Source organism: Tinamus guttatus, unplaced genomic scaffold, assembly GCF_059628265.1.
Source record: "Tinamus guttatus ecotype Peru unplaced genomic scaffold, ASM5962826v1 Tinamus_guttatus_pri_ptg000030l, whole genome shotgun sequence".
Classification (NCBI taxonomy): Eukaryota; Metazoa; Chordata; class Aves; order Tinamiformes; family Tinamidae; genus Tinamus; species Tinamus guttatus.
In genome coordinates this window covers 3,340,841-3,359,616 of record NW_028288564.1, presented here as the reverse complement: position 1 = coordinate 3,359,616, position 18,776 = coordinate 3,340,841, and the positions used below count along the sequence as shown (strand labels likewise).

The 18,776-nt window shown below is 42.0% G+C and overlaps 1 protein-coding gene across 3 annotated transcripts in view; it reads right to left on the bottom strand.

Annotated features, from left to right (window-relative positions):
- Positions 1–4,762: 4,762 nt before the first annotated feature.
- The window catches only part of ADPRHL1 (ADP-ribosylhydrolase like 1), a 32,044-nt gene continuing 18,030 nt past the window's right edge, over positions 4,763–18,776 (bottom strand). The window contains exons 6-8 of one of the 3 annotated variants that reach the window (XM_010214148.2): positions 18,191–18,323; positions 15,651–15,804; positions 4,763–9,781 (exon numbers count right to left, since the gene is read on the bottom strand). In XM_010214148.2, the coding sequence (XP_010212450.2) occupies positions 5,020–9,781; positions 15,651–15,804; positions 18,191–18,323 (5,049 nt within the window). In that variant the 3' untranslated portion in view covers positions 4,763–5,019. Of the gene's footprint in view, positions 9,782–11,986; positions 12,022–15,650; positions 15,805–18,190; positions 18,324–18,776 lie in introns of those variants that run through there. The other 2 variants (XM_088530192.1, XM_088530187.1) reach the window with 2 other exon arrangements.

Below are 18,776 nucleotides of genomic sequence, written 5' to 3'. Positions count from 1 at the left end.
AAAGCGACCTGCTTTGGCTGTTCACCCACAGGATTCCTACACACCAGCTTGATCCCACAAACCAATTCTTCTCTTCATAGGCTTGTTGTGCAGGTACAGGGGGCAAGCATCTGTCTGCCTATGAAGCCCTCCTATATATCAGAAATCTATGTGGACTTTTTTTTTTAAGGGGTTTTGGGTGCTTAACATAAGATACCTTAAAAAGAGCTTGATTTGCTGTGTACTTCATGAAAAATAAGACCCTTTTAATAAAGTGCCCCGTGTTGGATATGCAGCATCACCTGCCATTCCTGAAAATATAGGCCCTAATAGCTAATTGGTGCCTTTTTGAAGATAACCAGTTCATTGCATAATTTATGGCTTTATTATCTCAAGATTTTTTCCCTCTGGTAGTCTGTTTCTGCTGTTAAATTACACACAGCATTGAAAGCCTGGTGTTGTGCTCACTTGCCAAGTGAAGTCCGCACCTATTTAAATGACTGTTCTTGCATTTATATCTCAGTAGAATTTAAACAACTGAAGGTACAGTAAGGACAAGCCATGTGAAAAGAGGTATGCAGCAATCCTCAAAGTCTTTTTTTCAGGTCCTTCAGCTCACAAGAGAGAAACACATTAACTTGTTTCTTTTGCTATTCAATACCAAGGGTTGTTTAGTTGGCAGGAAAGCAGATGCCTTGCAAGATTTTTTTCTATATCGTCAAGGAGTGAAAAATGCTTCCTTCTATAAAAAGAGATGCTCACAGAAATAGAAAAGAGGAATAAAAGTTGGAGAGCTTGATGTGTTTTGAGACGCACATAGTGAGTGAAGTAGTTAAATATTTCTGCTCAAGCTGATTAAGTTCACATGCTTATTTCTAAGGTAACAAGCATTTCCTTTAAAGTGTTCAAATAGTAGCTGTCTCCCCCCTCAAAGCTATAGAGATCCCCAGCTCTCTTGTAGCCTGCCATACAACTTCAGCCATAAGGTGGAGCGTTTCTACTGCCTGTAGTCAAGAGATTTCATCTCTGGCATGTCAAGGAGGGATGCGTTATTCAAGTCCTGAATAGCACCTGTGTGCTGGTATCTGCTGGCTGCAAGTGGAAATTAAAAAGCTAAAATATGTGTGTTTGGGGCAGGGAGGAGAATTGCATTTCAATATGAAATCTATTTTGCTCTCTTTAGTGCTTACTTCTATTGACTCTAAAACACTACAAGAGGCAAAACTCCCGCAACTTTAGATTTTAGTCCCCATCTTTCTGTCATGCATCGTGTTTTAAAGTTTGAGAGCCAGCTGTAGAAGTGGGTAAATTACTAAGCTATTTCACAGTTTGAAGCCAGAAATGTGCATTCATTAAACTTCTGTTGCTCTAGAACAATCTGGAATCAGATAATCCTACTAGGACAATTGCTTCTTCCCCGTTTGCACTGGAGAAAATTAATGATACATTTTATAATTTTGAGATGGACTGGTTGTGCCTCATCGTACAGCATTGCTTTGTATTCATTGATTGGCTAATTCTCCTTGGGGTTTGGGGGATCTTTTTGCTGAGAGAGCTTTTCTAGGACTGTTGTGTTCTGTCTCGACTGCAACACAACACCAGCAAGCAGAAGCACTTTGCTCCAGTTTCAGGGGGACGCCCCTTTTCACCCGTGCGGTTCAGCAGCCCTTCCCAGGCTGTGGGAAGCAGAGCGGCCTCACCAGCACTGCCCTTCCCCAAGCTCTCTCTGAGCTCACTCAACACCTCAAGCCACAAAACCGTGGATGTGACATTTGCTTCATGACACTCTCATAGTCCATCTGAAAGTACATCTGAGGGGTGTCTTGCTAATGTGAAGTGCGACGGGGCCTCTCTGCTGTGGTCTGATTAGAGAGGACTTACAGAAGTCTTGAATACTTCACTCGCGGCTGCTGTTAGGCACATGCCTGACTTCTTTGCTTGCTCCATTTTTTACCCATCACAAACCACTGACCCATCCTCTCAGTCCAGTGTCTTTACTTGGGACATTTCTGTTGCCCCAGTTCTATTTGAAAGTCATGACTCTCCTTAGACACCACATTTATTCAAGTATTCAAAAGCTCTTGTAAAGGTATGGTTTGGAGGATTCAAAACACACAACGCCTAGGAAAATTATGTCATTCATTTTGCCCGATCCCACTAAAAATGTCTGTATATTAAAGGAAGGAAAATTCCATCAGTATTTAAAATTTCAAGCTATGTAACTACATTTGGTGACAGATTTGAAAAAATTCTGTGTGTAGACTTTGTTATTTCTTTGTTTTCCATGTGGAAATATCTTGGCCTAGTTTTGGTAGTCTTTCTGTATCTCCTTCTGAGCCAGGCCTTTAAAGAAGCATTACCAAAACCAACAACAACAACAAAAAAAGTCCTGCCAAATTCAGTGAAGACTTAATGCCTCTGTAGTGTCCTTGAGAGATGCTTGTCCCTAATGCTGAAGGATATAGTGTAATATGGGAACAGAAAGGTACAGAATTACACTAGTCATTCAAAAGCACTAAAATCAACAGAAATGCCAAGAAAAGCATCAAAAGTATCAATTATCTGGTCAAAAAACAGAAGTGGAGGAGCTGCCTGTCTCCCTCCCCTAGTCAGAAGGCTAGGGTGAAAGATGTGCTTAAAGGAGAGCCAGGGACAAGGCTTCCTACCACAAAGAGGACCAGGAAAACCTCCTGGGGACTGGAGCCAAGAACTGGGAATGAGACACGACTTTCTGGAGTTTCTCCTGTATTCGTACACTAGGTTGTACCTTGAGGCAAGGCTCTCACCAGATTGTGAGCTTGGCCACCTGCACCTTTTCTGGCGCAGGTGACATACTTGTACACTCACTGCTCCCCCAACTCCTGATCTTTTTTAAATAACCATTTGTGGCTTTTATTTACTTATTGTTCCATATACAGCCAGTGCTAAATTAATTTCCTGCCAGCAAGGGCAGGAGTGGCTTGTTTTGAACTGTTAACTGCAAGACATGCTCTTCTGATCACCCTGACAATTTTTATGGCCTTGCCTTCTGCTTTCCTCAAGATTTAATTGTGTTAATTCCTGAAAACAGACTTTGTTATTTGCTTAAGGGAAGTGTTACAGATGCATTTAGTGCAAAGCTCTGTCATGTTTTAAGTGCACTTTGGGGATCAACAGTCAATCGACTTGAACGGATGATTTACTTTGCAGCAGAGAGCAAGGCATACAGAAATGTAAAATTTATCTCCCACAAGGTAACTGTGCCTGACGTATCCTGAGCACAAAGTGTTCCATCTTATTTTCCTAGTGCTCTAACTCTGTCGAGAAAACCATACATTTATTAGAGGGTCATGATCTTGCTAGTTGTAAATAATGGGTAAAAAAAACCCTACAAAACTTTAGATTTATTGAAAAAAAATATTAAGGCTTCTCCTATCCCAGCAGATTTGTCTGTTGTTTTAAAAAGTCAGCTAATAAACAGAGAATTTACTGTTCCAGCTTGTTTCCTATTCTTTATGTTGTAAGGATTTGTCTCAAATGGGAAATAGAATCATGGATAATAAAAATAACATTTCAGGTCTTCTACAAAGTGGCCTTTATGGCTGCCAGCTCATAAAAGCTCTGCAGACAAAATACACCTCTGTGCAGAAGGGCAGTGCAGTACAACAAATAAAGTCCACCGAGTCTCCAGTTTTCTGAGGACTGACATGCTCTACAAGTGTGATTTTGATTTTACAAGTTTCTGGATGCCAGAAAGCCCGATCCTTGGCATGTCTTAAAGGGAAAACGAACCCACATCTAAACATCTGTAGCTGACAGGATAACCTGTGCAGCTTGTCCCCCTCTGCCTCCCAGCCCTGTTCCTGGCCACGTGTGGGATTTGGGTGGCAAGAGGCTTTGATGTGAGCGTGCTGCCAGGCTGCTGCGGCCCTCGTCCCGCGCTGGCAGCCGGCCGGGGCACGGTGCCAGCCTGGGCTGGAGGCAAGGCCAGGCAGCAGCGGGGAACATCCTCAAAATTCAGAGGAAGTTGCTGCCATGGGGGAGCGGGACCTCGTTTGCCTTCACTCTCCCCTTCCCGATGAAATTTGTCTCGTGGTGCAGACCCTATGCAGAAGTTGCTGTCAGTGTTTTGCAACTTAACGTTGCAAAATAAATCCTTCCTAAGGCTTCTAATGCGAGCTGCCCAATGTTTGTGATCTCTAAGGCTCTGAAACGGACAGATAGCCCAAGAAGAGCTGATTTCCTCCTGCAAGGTTTTAAGCGTCTCTTGCTTAAATTAACCTTGTGAGAGGCTCTCGGTGCCTTTTCATATTGAGCTCCCCTTACACTTGATGTGTGCTTACCTGCAGTAAATAAGAATAATTAGAAAGGGCATATCTTTACAAACACTATCACATGCGGCATGTTGCCAAAGTATGAATATTTTCAGAGGAGGTTAAATCACTATTTTAATAATATTAATAAGGTTGAACTGTAGTAAATCCTGTTGTAACATCAATGTCCCCTGAGGGTTTTTTGGCAGATAAATTAATCCTTCCCTTCCTTTCCTCACTATTTCTATCAGTACAGCAATAGATCAACATTTCTCATTAATCTGTCTAAGGGCAGGGCTTAGAATAAGCGCTTTTGGACGTAATTAAAGTTGACATCGCCTACCACCATTCCTGGAAGAATTACTAGCAGAGTTTCATTAGAGTAAATAAAATAAATGGAGTCCACCCTGAACACTTGTCTTTGTGACAAATGAAACGCATTATTTAGAAAGGAGAGACTGGAGCAAGATGGAGTTCACACTGATTTCAAGGCCCTTCTCATATTTAATTTATAAATTGATGATTAATTCAAAGATTAACTAGTATACTTGCAGTGATTAATTTAATTCATGCCTTCAGGCTAATGCTTAAGAAAGGAAAATCCCCAGCAAAAATAAATGCACAGCAATGTCCTTGTGATTACAAAATTATAATATAATGCCCTGGAGAGTAAAGGAAAAAAAAAGAAAGATCAATTGACTCAGTGGCATGATCAGTTTTAAATTCTTAACTAATCTGTAGCTGTATTTTAGCTGTGATGTTTAAATGTATCAGCTACTCTAATGACCAGTGGTTTAAAAGTTGAATCTAGGGGTCTTTCACTGTAACTTTCCACCGTGTATTTCGAGAATGCTGCTGTTTTAGAGCAGTCATCCAGCTCCGCTCTTCTCTCACGTGTTTCACCAGCGGCCTGCCAACTAGCCTCCCTTTCACTGCCGTCTTCCTCATGCTTCGCCACGCTTGCTGAAGAGAGTGTTCGGTACTTCTTGACTCCAGCCTGTTTTTTGTTACTTTTGGCAGATTTTTTCTCATATTCTGAGGCATCAGTCAAGGGTGATGATTTCTGGTGCATCTTAGTATCAGACCAAATGGTCTCTTTTAGGAGTGTATCACTTTCGCATTTTATATCACCACTTAACAATGGAGCTTGGTAGCTCTTAAAGTCACCCACAGAGCCTTCCTTTCCAGTGTTATCATTGCCATTGCCCTCCTCCTCTGCTTGATTTGAAGAAAATAGCTGGTATTTCTTACTTTTATGGGATCCACTCTTCTTTTCTAGATTTCTGGCTTTATACATTTTATTTTCATCAGGTGGTAGTGTCAATTGCTTCTTTTCTGCTGTACTCTTCTTTTCTTGAGGCTTCACCAAGGATTTTAAAGATGGGGATTGGCCTGTGCTAGAATGTAGATCTTTGTTTTTCTCCTTTACAACATTTGCATCAGGTTTTGTTAAACTTTCAGATGCAGTATGCTGTTTTTCTCCTGTTGGAGTATTTTTCTTAGGCTTCACAGGTTTACTTGGAGAATGAGACAGGTCCTTCCCAGAGTGCTGGTGTTTACCATCCGCTTGCACAGTCTTTGGTTCAGATGCCCTAGTGTCCTTTGCTGCTGGTGTCCTTTGCTTCCTCTCTCTTGAAATGCTTCTTTCCTGAGGCTTCACCAGTTTGTTTGAAGAAGGTGGCTGGGAATTGTCAGAATTTGGGTCTTTATTTTTTAATTTTACATTATTAGTACCAGGTTTCTTAGAATCTGTAGGTGCTGATATTTGTTGCTTTTGTTCTGGAGTATTTTTGTCTTGAGGCTTAACTGATGTTTCTGAAGATGCTGATCGGTACTTCCTGGAACCCTCATCTTTGTTCTTCTCTTTTGCTGCATTTGTATGAGGCTTCCTAAACCCATCAAATACTGTTTGCTGTTTTTCTGGACTATTTGTTTCATGCTCCGCTGATTTACTTGATGAGGGAGACTGGTCCTTCCCAGATTGCTGGTGTTTATTGTCCTCTTTCAGTGTCTTTGTTTCAGGTGTCCTGATGTCCTCTGCTGCCGGTGTCTTTTGCTTCCTCTCTCCTGAAATACTTCTTTCCTGAAGCTTCACCAGTTTGTCTGAAGGTGTCTGGGCTTCCTCAGAGGTCTGTTTAGTCTTTTTCTCAGCTGTCTTTTCTCCATGCTTTACAAAGTCCCCTGATGACATCTGCTTCTGTGTTCCTAGAGGGGAGGGTTCTTTGTCATGTTTCAGCCAAGGATTTGATGATGGTGTTTGATTTTTAGGATCATGCAAAGTATTCCCCTCTCCTTCACCATGTTTTTTACGCTGCACTGGTTCATTTTTCAAATTGTGAGAGGTATTCTTCTCATCAGTAGTCTTGTTATCATGCTTTGCTGTACTTTTTGATGACATTGAATATAACTTGATGTTTCTTTCCCCTGCAGTGTCATTTGCATGTTTCATTGACTCTTTTGATGAGTATAGGTAGTGTTTCTCATTATTATAGCAGATGTTTTCATCTTCTGCAATATCATGTTCATCTTTTGCTAAATCTCTTGAAGGCATTAGACACTTCAAGCTCTTTTCATTCTTCACTCCTGGAATGCTGGTGTCATGTTCTGATGAAGGGAATTGGGACGTGTCTGGACTATGAGAATATTTCTCATATGAAGTGCTGTTGTCATGATCCATGGTATCGCTTGGTGCTGAGTTTTGTTGCATCTCAGATTCACACAACACATTTCTATCTCCTTCTGTTGTATTCCTCTCCATCTTATCATTTTCATGTTTCATGTCATCGTAAGATGACAGGAGCTTGTGTTTCTTATATTTAGAGACTTTATTAGCATCTCTTGGATACTTCTTTTGGTTTGACAGCAGTTCAGCTGTTGAAGGAAACAGGTTCTCTTCTGGCATATCATTTTCATGCTTCATGGTATCATCTGAATTTGGTGCTTGTTTTTTCTCCAAGGGTGACAGGGACTTTCTCTTTAGTTTGATTTTATTTTCATATTTTCCTTGCTTCTTGGTAGACAGTGAAAGATAATTCTCAAAGCTCTGACATGTATTTGTCTCTTCAGCTATAGTGTTTTCATATTCTGTCCCATAACTTGAGGATGGCATTTTGTTGTTCTCGAAATCAGGTGCAGTTTTCTTCTCCTCCTTAGTAAAATTCTCCTGGTTTGTCAATTCATCTGAAGAGGGTAGGTGATGCTTCTCATAGCTGTGGCTAGTATGCTCCTCTTCTACACCGTGAACTTCCTGGCTCACTGGATCACTAGGTGGAAAGGTTGGAGTATTTCCAATAGTTTGGTGGATTCTTTGCCCTGCAATTCCACTCATAGGCTTTGTTAAATGGTTTGGTGAGAATGCTTGGCATGTCCTAGTATCAGGCCAGGGCATCTCATCTGCAGTGGCCTCTTCACGCTGAATGAAATAGCTGGCTGGCTTTTCACAAGTCTCCAGGTCAGTCAAGGTACTCCTGTCCAGGGCTTGATTGTTTGCATGATTCATCATTTCATTTAATGATGATAATTGGTCCTTCTCAAAATCCTCTTCTGTGATGTAAGAGTTGTGCTTCACAAGTTCACTTGGTAAAGGGCTTTGTTTTCTTTCCCAGTCAGAAGAGATGTGGTCTTCTTCTGCAGCACCAGACTTCTGCTGGCTCTCAACTGAGGAAAGTGTGTGTTTTGTCTCATTTACCTCTGAACTTGGTATGTCAATATTGGAATTACCAAGCTTATTTTGTGGACTGAGCACTTGGTGTGGTTGTGACTCCTTGCTTTTGGATTCATTTTGCATTTGGCAGTTGGGTGTCTTACTCTCCTTTTCCTTTTCATCTGGAACATTGCTATCTTTTTTGCTACACTTGAAGAATATTTTGTCTTCACTGTGACATTGCTCTCCTTCTTTGGCTGCCTCTGAACATCTTTCGCTAAATCTTAATGCCTCATGTTGGTCTTTTGCTGGCCTTTTGCCAGCAACTGGTGTTTGGGGAGTTAACTGTCGGCCATCCACTGGAGGCTCAACTTTATGAGATACCTGAATTCCTGGGGAGTGAAATGGTAGAATATTTTCCAGTGCTTTTTGTTCTGGAAAAGATTTTTGGACTGCAAAGAAAGGATCTTTTTCTGACTCTGTGGCCTCTGTGTCAGCCTCCTCTGGACTGCATACATGCATAATTATTTCAGGAATCTTGCTTGTTTCAGTATCCTGGGGACCTTTTTCATGCAAACCTTTAGCTATGCTAGAGTAAGACCAGTTAGAAGGTGCACTGTCTTCCTTACCATATTGCACAGCACTGGTAGGCTCCAGTAGTGAAGATGTATCAAGCCCATTTGACATGTTATCTTCACTGCAGTCTATACTATGTTGAGATGAAGGAATAGAGTTGGCAAGACTATTTTCACGGGCAGGAGAAGAGCTGTTTAGGTGAGCATTAGAGCTGGGTCCTTGCTTTGTGGAATCTGTTTCAGTCTCAGCACGGTTCTTTGTATCAAGCACGTCGTTGAGTGCCACTAGTAGCTGTTCTTTGTCCTCCCTGTCGTGTGCTGCCTTTCCCAGTGTTTTGCTCACACCAGGTTTTCTGGGAGACCCCGCTTTTTCCTTCCGCAGTGTGTCATGAGTGAGAAGCTGCTTAATGGCGTTATTTGTTGACCAGCTCCAAGGATGATTAATTTCAGTAGCCATGCTGAGTCTGGGCACTGGGACTGTGGAGCACACTAAATACTGGGACTCTGGACTATTTATATCTGTGGTTGTCATGGCTGCTGTGCGCAGCACTCTGACCTCTGGCTTACGAATAGTTTTTCTGCTTGGGAAGTTTTTAGTCTTTTTCTCACCTTTGCGCAACAGCGATGGTTTCACCTCTGTGGCCGAACAGAGAGAACTTTGTTCAAACTGCTCCTTCAGCTTGGAGAAGACTGAATTCTTGTTGACTATTTTTGGTAAACTGCTGTTTGGCTCCTTCTTTTTCCAGCTGAGAGATTTTTCCTTGGCTTCTTTTTCTTCAGCCGCTAAAAATTTCTTCAGAATATTTTTCACTGTGTTTTTCCCACTCATGCCATTCCACTTGACCCTGTCATGGGATGTCATTTCTTCATCATCTTCTGGTGCTTTTCCATCTCCTTTTCTCTCTTTGCTTCTGTCTAACTTACTACCAGCCCTGCTTGCCCATAGTTTTTCCTTAATGACCAGTTTGCCAACTTCTCTTCTCTTCTTGGTATAAGGCTCACGATTGTTGTTTAGAAACCTGGACCTCAAAAGCTGGAATCTAGTAGGGTGCTGGACCCTATTTGGATCCAGACTTGCCTGTTTGTAACTCACCTTGTTTTCTTTACCTTCTGCCCATTTTGTCCTCTTGTTGCTCAGCTGTGGGTCGCAGGCTGCAAGCTCAGTGACGTAAAGCAGCAGGCTGCTGAGGACAGCAAAGGCCCCTTGCTCTGTTGCCATCCTATTGAGTTTCTTCTTCAGCACCAAAGGGTCTATCAGCATCTTATCTCCGCAAAACTTTGTGCTTTTGGTGCTGCACAAGAGAAAACATTAATGTTCTTTTCAAGTCATCAACATTGCTGCCATTTCCTTAATTTGCTTTAATGGCATACTACCGTATGTAAAATGGAAAAAAATACTTTAATTTAGAACTTTTCAACAGATTTGAAGTTAGTGGCCTGTTAAAGAGCATGCAAAGTGCTTTAGAAGCTTTGTGAAGCATCTTGTAGCAAGAGTGTGCAGGGCTTTAATAACATGGCACCGTCCAATTTCTTCTGTGCTTTTTGACAGGTGAAAGCATTTAGGAGAAGAAGCAACACTGTCTGGGCTGACCACATCTCTTCTGTGCCACTCTGTACTCCAATTTAATTTGTCTGCCTCATAGTATGTGGGCAACATAGAAGAAATTTTCCTCTCCAGCTAACTAAAGCATGGGTAAAGATAAATATGATAAGAATGCATCTGATTTAGCAGAAGGTAACTCTGTCTCTGTCTTGTAAGAACAGACTTGCAAACTATTAAAGACCAAAAATGTCAAGGCTGGGAAGAACAAATCTTCTACTGACAGGTTATGCTATTGGTATAGGTTAGAAGTGAGTAGATACATTTCCAGAGTACAATAAGAGAAAGGGGAAAAAAAAACACTTGTATTTTTTTTGATAGAATTCAAATCCCACGTCAGGGTTATCCTTATAAATCTCTGTTCTGAAAGTATCAGAGCACAGAACTAAAGATAAAGCTTCTGAAAGGATCAGAGCACAGAACTAAAGATAAAGCACTTAACATAACAGCCACCCTGACAATGTCACTTGACTACAACTCTAATTTGGAGCAAGAAGGTCGGTATGCTGGACCTACACTCTAGTTTGAAGAATCAGGCCTTTGGACAGCTGGGGATTTAGGCAGTGCTTTAGCTGGTGTGGCTCAGTTGCTAAATAAAATACTGAACTCAGCACAAAAGCTGGAGTGTGAAGGCAGTAACAATACAGGGGCCTCGGAAGGAAAAACGCAGGAGGTGTCGGCTTTCTAACACTGAAAATCTGGAAGGTTACTTCACCGTGAAGTGAAATAGCTTCATGCACAGAATGCAGCCTACATACCAGGGGAGTATTAATTTTTATGAGCAGAAACAAAATAAGAAATTCTATAGATTAAGCTGGCCGATAGAAAATCAAGAAAGGCTGTGGAGAAGTTCCTCTTGAAAGGTTGTGTAAGGCCCAGTTGTGGCCAAACAGCTGGTACCTCATGGAGCCTGGAAGAAATTGGAAGCGGACCCCCACTGTGATATTATGGGGGCCATTTGCAAAGTGAGGGGCCTGTCCTCCTTCATGAGGGTGGTGGCATTTGGGTTCTGCTTGGCTGTGTTTCAAGTGCACATATTGAAAATTGCATCTCTCAGCAGTGGGATGAAGTTGCCATCTTGAATGGAAGAAAGTCTATTTATAATGACTTTGTAGATATTTTTAAAGGCCAATAAAAGGAAAAAGTGTGACAACTGGTGTGTATCTGATGTGCCAAACAATACTTTGTAGGGTTTGATTAGCAACAACCACCTTTCAGCATAGCACAGGTGTCCTCTCCCATGTGCACAACATGATAACATTTACCCTTTCCTGTCAGAATAAACCACAGCTGACAAAGCAGGGCTGCTAATGTTGTGCCAAGATCCACATTTGTCACAACTAGAAGGATTTTTGGAATAAGAAAACAGAATTCAGGGTATAATTGAGGCTAAAGATATCCTGGTTCACTCTTGATTCTTTCGCCAGCCTGTTGACTGAGAGCTTTCAGAACACTGTTCCTCTCCCCCTCAGTATATTCAGAAACAAATACATAGTCGTAAGCTGTCACAATTTAGGGTCACTTCTGATCTCTCAGAAAGGTAGTGGAGCAAGATGCTCTGCTTGCCTCTCCTATTTGTGCTAATAAATAATCACAGTAAAGCGTGGATTAGCTGGACTGGTCTTGCTTCCAGTGAAGTCAGCATAGCCAAACTACTATTGATTGTGAGGGAAGAAGACGAAACCTTCTTTGTTGTGAGGATTAACAATAGCTGATGAGCTGATGAGCTCATCAACTGATGAGCTACAGAATTTGAACAGGTTCTACAAAATGTACTGCTGGTGAGCTCTGTTCAGGCTTTTCCTTTGGCACGGTAGATAAAGTATACATTACAGCATTGTCATATTTTGCTTCCTGAACTGTGGAATTAACAGGAATACTGCCTGGCCTTAAGTACCAAGACATGTTGTGTTGGTTGAATGTGTGATCCATATTCACCAGAAAACGGCAGAAGAACAAATACCTAAAACACTCATTTAAGGCATCTGCAGTTCTTCCAGGCTGACCTAACATGCTAGCCAGCATTACAACCTTGTAAATCTGAAATCTCTTCTTTGTAAGGACCATGATATAATGAAAAAAAGTCTGATAACACCTCAGAAAGCAATGAAATTTCTTTGCCACAGTGCTTGGAAAACAGTATGCTTCCTCCTCAGCAAGAAGAGCAAAGAATCAGGGTTCCTCAGGGATACAAATTTGAGTGCATTATCACCGTTTTCAACAGGCCAAAACATCATCATGGTTTTTTTTCACTGTTTTTCCCAACTTGCAGTTGGGAAAACTGTTCTTAAACAATATGACTTATCAACACAATATGTTCATCTTTATATCAACTGTATTTATATCAACTGTCTACTGTCCCACCTATAACAACAGGGCAGCTATTTCCCTGTGTGCATGGAGAACCCCAAATCAGCGGATAGCTCTCTGTAAAAGTCACTTCCCAGCTCTGAGCACTATGCAGAGGCCAGGGTGGCTGCCTGGACTGCTCCTTGCTGCCATTCAATGGTCTCACACAGACTTCAGCCCTCTCCCAAGGCCCTCTCTGGCCCAGGAAAGCTGATGTGATGCTGCCTTCATATGGTGCCGCTTTCAGGCTGTTTTCATTATCCAGAAGGCTGATCATTTTGATGTGTGAAAGAGGCCACTTTCAAATGTTTCCTGTCTTCCTGACTCATGAATAACTAAGATGCATATTAAGATGCAGACAGGCTGTTTACTTCTTTATTTATAGGTACGTTGGTGACACTTATCATGGCAATATCTGAGTGGCAAAAGCCTGATGTGTTAACAGCCCCAGTGCAATCTTATCCAGAGGCTGGCTGATCCCAGGGAAAGCCTCTGTGCCAGACACTGCCATGTCCAGGAGCTGAGGACAGCCGGAGCCTGTCCCAGGATAAGGAAAGCAGCCAAGCGCTTCCCTCCAGTCCTGCATGCACCCTAAGTCAACAACCCCTCTTTGTTCTTCACTCTGTCTGTGCTATGTAGACTTCTGGATAGGGGTCTGCAGGCCCCCATAACATCTGTTAAAAGCAGGCAACTGAAGGAGTGAAGATTTACTGTCCTTGGCACAGAGGTTTCATCCCTTTGGCTCTTATGAGTCCCCACTAAAACATCCAGGCCCTCTCACTGCTGGGCTGGTTTGCTGATATTGAAAGGAGAAACTTGTCTTATTCCTTTCTGACTTGTAATCTCTATTCCCTGTAGCTTTTCTTTGTCCAGATAAATGAATGCCTTCTTGACCCTAAATTCCTTGAGTCTCCTTTTAAATACTAGAACAATGTTTTCCACCTTTTGAAAGTGCGAAAGACTAGATACCCTGGAAGAAAGTAGGAGGTGGAAGCAGTCAGGACAGATCCCATGAAAGACGAGGCAACAGTAGGGAGAATTCATCAAAAAAAAAAAAAGAAAGAAAAAAAAGAAAAAAAGAAAAAATGGAAAGCGCTGTCCTACTCATAGATGTTGCCAGAGATGGATCAATTGCTCTGAATTTCTGTCCATAAAACAGTCATGGTCTGGAGCATACAAGGCACTTTAATGCTTAGATCCTCATGTCCCCAGGCATCGGGTCGATGAACTGCCCATAGCTAAGGAAAGCAACGATCACAGCCGCAGCAGTTCTGCCTGTTCAGAACAATACATGGGCCTCTCTAGTGCACTGGATGAAATGATGGCCAACGTTGTTTACCTCAGTAACCTCCGAAGGAACGCTTTGGAAATTCAGCCTCTGCGAAACACCTTTCAAATTAAATTCCCTTATTTGTCTCTGAAATAAAAGTTGATCCTCAACCAGCGTGGATATAAGGTAAGGTTGGGAGCAAAATGCTATGAGATGCTCTTTAGGAACAGTTATCAATGCTCTTTTCTTGTGTGTGATTTTCTTTTTTCTTTGAAGGAGGGGGAAAAATCAATATACAATAGAAAATCCTACCTTATGATGGATATGTCCTTCTCTCTTCTCTATTGCTGAATTTATTACAGGTATGCTAGAGGCAACATAAAACTAGAAGGAATGTTTTTAGAAAGTCTTGATATTCTCTCATATCAATTCTCTCAAATAAAAAGCTGCAGACACAAATGATCCTTTTTGTTTAACATAACTCCAAAGCAAACATGAAAGCATCTGGCAAAGCTGCAAAGAGAAAACATGCTAAACAACAGTTTTTAAACAGTTTTTAAAGTTGCAGTACGGACAACATTGTCATACAGATTTTGTCATGCAGGCTGCTATTCATAATGACTCGGATCACCTGCTCCTCTTTCTGTCACATAACATCCCAGTGACAATTTCAGCAATTGCTTACATGGAAAAAGGAGTAGGCAAGTACTTAAGTATTTTTAGCTATCTTTTTAAAATGCAGTTCAGCAGCTGGAGAAAGATAGGAGAAACCAACACCATGTAGTCAATCACTCCCTGTGGAGACCAGAAAGTGCCAGATTAACCTCCATTTCCTGAGGTGAAACATAGGGTTAAACAAAAGGGACAGGTTCTGCTTGTGCTTCTTCATGGAATTTCAGATTTGTGCCCGTACTGTTGATATGTCAGAATCTCATTCACCCGGTTCTACTTGTTTATTTTTTACTTTATAAGGCATCTTTTAGCTGAATCATATAGTCAGATTATTTTCTCAGAAAAATAAAATAAAATAAAAAAGCAGTTGTGTTTTCTTCCCAGGGCTTTTAGTGTTTCTCAGACTTGCGAAATGTATCACAGCCTGACGGCTGACCTATTACAACTGCTTGAAGCCCTCAGCCAAAAATTCTGATACTGATACTGCAACATATAATCTCGTCAATCTAAAAATAAAGAGTGATGCTTAGAAAACAGTGCAATATTCATTTATTTACAAATATTTGTCAGTTATATATATTTTTAAAAGTTTGTCTGAAGACAGCGGAGTGAAAAAAGTGTAATTCAGATATTTTAGACCACATCATTGCCATTTTGCTGCACCTTAGGTGTATTTTTAGTGTTGGCTTTTCCTTTTCTGGAAGCTTCTAATGTAACAATACCTTGCACCACAGTGCTGATGTGGGGATCAGCTGTTCATTAAAAGATAATCTGTGAAACATTAGGTTTACAAGTGTCACGGACACATTAAACTTGTGAACAAGGAGGGCAATAGTGGTGAAAGGATTGTCAAATATACAGAGAATGTCTCCATAAAAGTGTACTATCATTAGTTTTGCAGGAAAGCATTAGTTCTGAAAATTAATTTCATATGTTGTGATTGCTGATCATAGCTTTTTAGGAGGTGGTATTACAGCAAGTTAGACTGAAATCAATCAAAAGAGGTTTTATTTATTTTTTTCCATTTGAAATGATCTCACCGTTTAGGTAGCAATCTTTATACCCAGAAATCTCTACATCTGTGGAAAAAAAATGAATACTGGAAATATCCAATTGCTCTTGAATTATTCAGCTATCTTCACTTGTACATATTCAACATATAGCAATTTACACTAACTCTCAGCCTATCCTTTCATTATTAAAGCCAGTCAGTTATCTACAGGGTTTGACATAGTCTTTATAGAAGAGAAAATGGCAGAAACTGCTTTACTTTTCCTCCATGGATAGTCGGTAAAGATTCTCGCCCAAGTACTCTAGCCTCTCCCTTTGTTCAAGGTCCTGGTACAAGCCTTTGGGAACCTTGCTCAGGCCATAAACCAATCCATACAAGCAACCAGCAATAGATCCGGTAGCTGCACTTTCACCTGCGAATTTAAACACAATTGCAAAGTTTTCTTAGAGTCACTCATAGCTACATGATCAAAGCCTGCCCTACACTGAGGAGGAAATATTAAGCCACTAGAGAATGAAGGGAACATAAGGGCCATATCAAATCGATCCCCAGGTTTCATGCAAACCTGCATTTTTTTTTTTTCTGGCAGTGCAAAGAGGAGGATGCCCAGGGAAGAGCATATCCCCAAGGCAAGCATACTGCAGTACTCCTGTGGGGTGTAGTCCTGAACCACAGCTGCTCTCATGGTATTTCATAACCTTCTGCAAATCTTTTTCCATGAGTCTATCTAATCACTTGCATGTACTGAACTTTTAGCATCTACAACATCTTGCAGTGAGAAGGATGTGCCTTTTATGTTGTATGAAAGGTGCATCTCTGGTAGACTGTTTCAGAGCATTTGCCTGCTGTTTAGAGATGCAGATGTAGATGCAGAACTAGATAGCTAGTTCTGGTATTGGAAGAAACAATTTAGGATTGTTCATTTCCTATCAGCTTTTTATGTGACATTTTATCCCATACATTTCTATTACATCTACTCTGGGTCATGCATGTATTTGGGCTGGTTTGGTTTTGGCATGATTCCCTGGAGAACAAGGCTCGAGCCGTCATAATCTGATGTGACTGTCACATACATCTCTCTGTCTGGCAGATTCTCACACATATGATTTTGAACCTGCTCACTAGCTTCTAGACAGTGCAATTAAGAACTAACACTGATGGATAATAAGCAATGGGGAGGTGGGAGACACGTGATGTGTGACTGTTCACTCTTCGTGAGATGTTTATCTGCAGGAAAGCACACTCTCGTCATTCCCTTGCATGAAACATATTTTGTCTTTGTCTTTCACCCACCTGTGGTGGGCCAAGATGTGGTAGCTCTAGGAAATGCCCTAATTCCTTTTTTCTGGGCACTCTCTTGTCCTCGCTTTCCAGCTGTCGCTGTACATAGCACTTAGCACTGTACCCAAGGAGGAAGAGAACTTCCTTGGCTCAGGTTGAGGTAGAGTCAGCAGAGACCAATGTCTTGCCTACGATGTCCCTTGTACCTGCTTAACTCTCCCAGCAGAGTCATGCCAATGGTAGACGGTAATCTTGAATTTCATGTTCAATGCATACAGCAGCACATTCATTGTGCAACCAATTGGAAAAATGTATATTCTGTACTAAACAGGAAACAGAAATGTCTAGTGTCAGCAGGGCTTCACTATCATTAGAAAGTTTTCAAGTAGAGAGCTCTTCCCTTGCAGGGCAGGAAACATGCACTGACTACCTGCAATACTCCTGGCAACGTAGACACCTCTGGTTTTGCTAGTTGCCAGTCAACAAGGAAAATCTCCCAAAATTAGAATTCCACCGGATGAGTGGGTGGAAAATCACTTTGCCAAGTGATAAAGGGACAAAACTTATTTTAGGAAACAATTCTTCTTTGGCACTTGAAGGAAAAACACAGCATGGGTTAGAATAGAGTGCTTTCCATGAAGGCAAGGAACTGCCACGGAGAGCTGTGTCCTTTATAAACTTCCCAATCAAATAGTCAGATTAAGTGAATGCTTTATTAGATTTGAAATTGTGTTTAACGCCATTTTAAAGAAGGCATTAACCAAGTCCTAAAGTAAAGGGCATGTCTGATGGATGGAAAGACAGAGTGGCCAGAGTTAGGGGCATGGTAACAGACTGGAAAAAGCCAATGCTGCAGTCAGACATTGCTTTTTTAGTTTGAGAAAAAATCACTACAGCACAACAGCTCCTTCAAGCAGCTAGCTGTTACTAGGTAGAATGAGAAGGCCGAGTAATTGCAGAAGTCTGTGATACAGGCGAGCACCCTGGAGCGGAGAGTGTATCTATCTTCCTTTCCAACATGTCACATTATGGCACCACATGTGATTTAAAATATCTAACTATAGTAACAGTACTCCTCTCAGTATGTGATGGTATGTGTCTGTAGGAGTGTGCAGCGAGAGGTCATGAGCTCCCACCACGGCAGGAGGGGTGGGACGAGCCAGCAACACAGAGTCCCTGTAAAGGGCCTTGCTGCACAAAGGATGGAGTGGATTACTCAAGGGGTTGGAGCAGCTCCTTGGCCCTCAAGCCTAGCAGGATGCAAGTGAAAGTGTTATCATTTGCAAAAGAGCAAGAGTAGGCAGCTACTTTTGAGTAGGCAAATGTGTTGCCTCTTTTGAGAGGCAGCTGTGTGCCTTTAGGGCTTAGAGTATGTTTGCTTGGATGCCCCTTACAGTTTTATCTAGGCACTGTATTATTTTTCTCCCTCAAACTTAGCACTTGGTCGTGCTACGTGTGAGAGGGAGCAGTGGCCACTTTGACCAAGAGGGGACCGAAATACGGGGCGCCACCCTCACCTCCGTGGAACATGGAGCGGTTGCAGAGCTCGGTCCAGTCACCGCCGCATCCCAGCAGGGCGTCGTAGGCGATCATGGGGGCGTCGTGGCCCCTTCTGCCCCCCCGGCCTTCGGAGCTCCACCGCCTGTAGGTCTACGGGAGACACGGCAGCATCAGCGGGGCTTGCTCTGGAGCGCGGAAACTTCTCCTCTCCTGCCCCTTTGGAGGGAATCGCTTGTGAACAGGAGGTACCTGCCTCTCACGTTGCTCATGTGGTTGCCTGCAGCGCGGGGCACAAGAGCACCTACCCCAGCGCTGGGAATGCCTTGTAGGCCCATACCCCAGCTTATCCCTTTGGTCTGTGCATCGCAAAGAAGCATTTGAAGCTGCAATTCTTCTTCCGTACCTTCTTTAAGGTCTTAATTTCAGACTATGTTTATGTAGGTCCTTTTTGCCAGGCCTTTGCCAAGCCCTTCCTCACCTCTCCAACAAGCATATGTTGAACAAGACTGAAAATAATTTGCAAATGTGAGAAACAGGTTTCTTGTTCATGAGAAGAAAGTTAAATAATAATAATAAAAAAAAAACATGGCAGGTTTTGTTAGG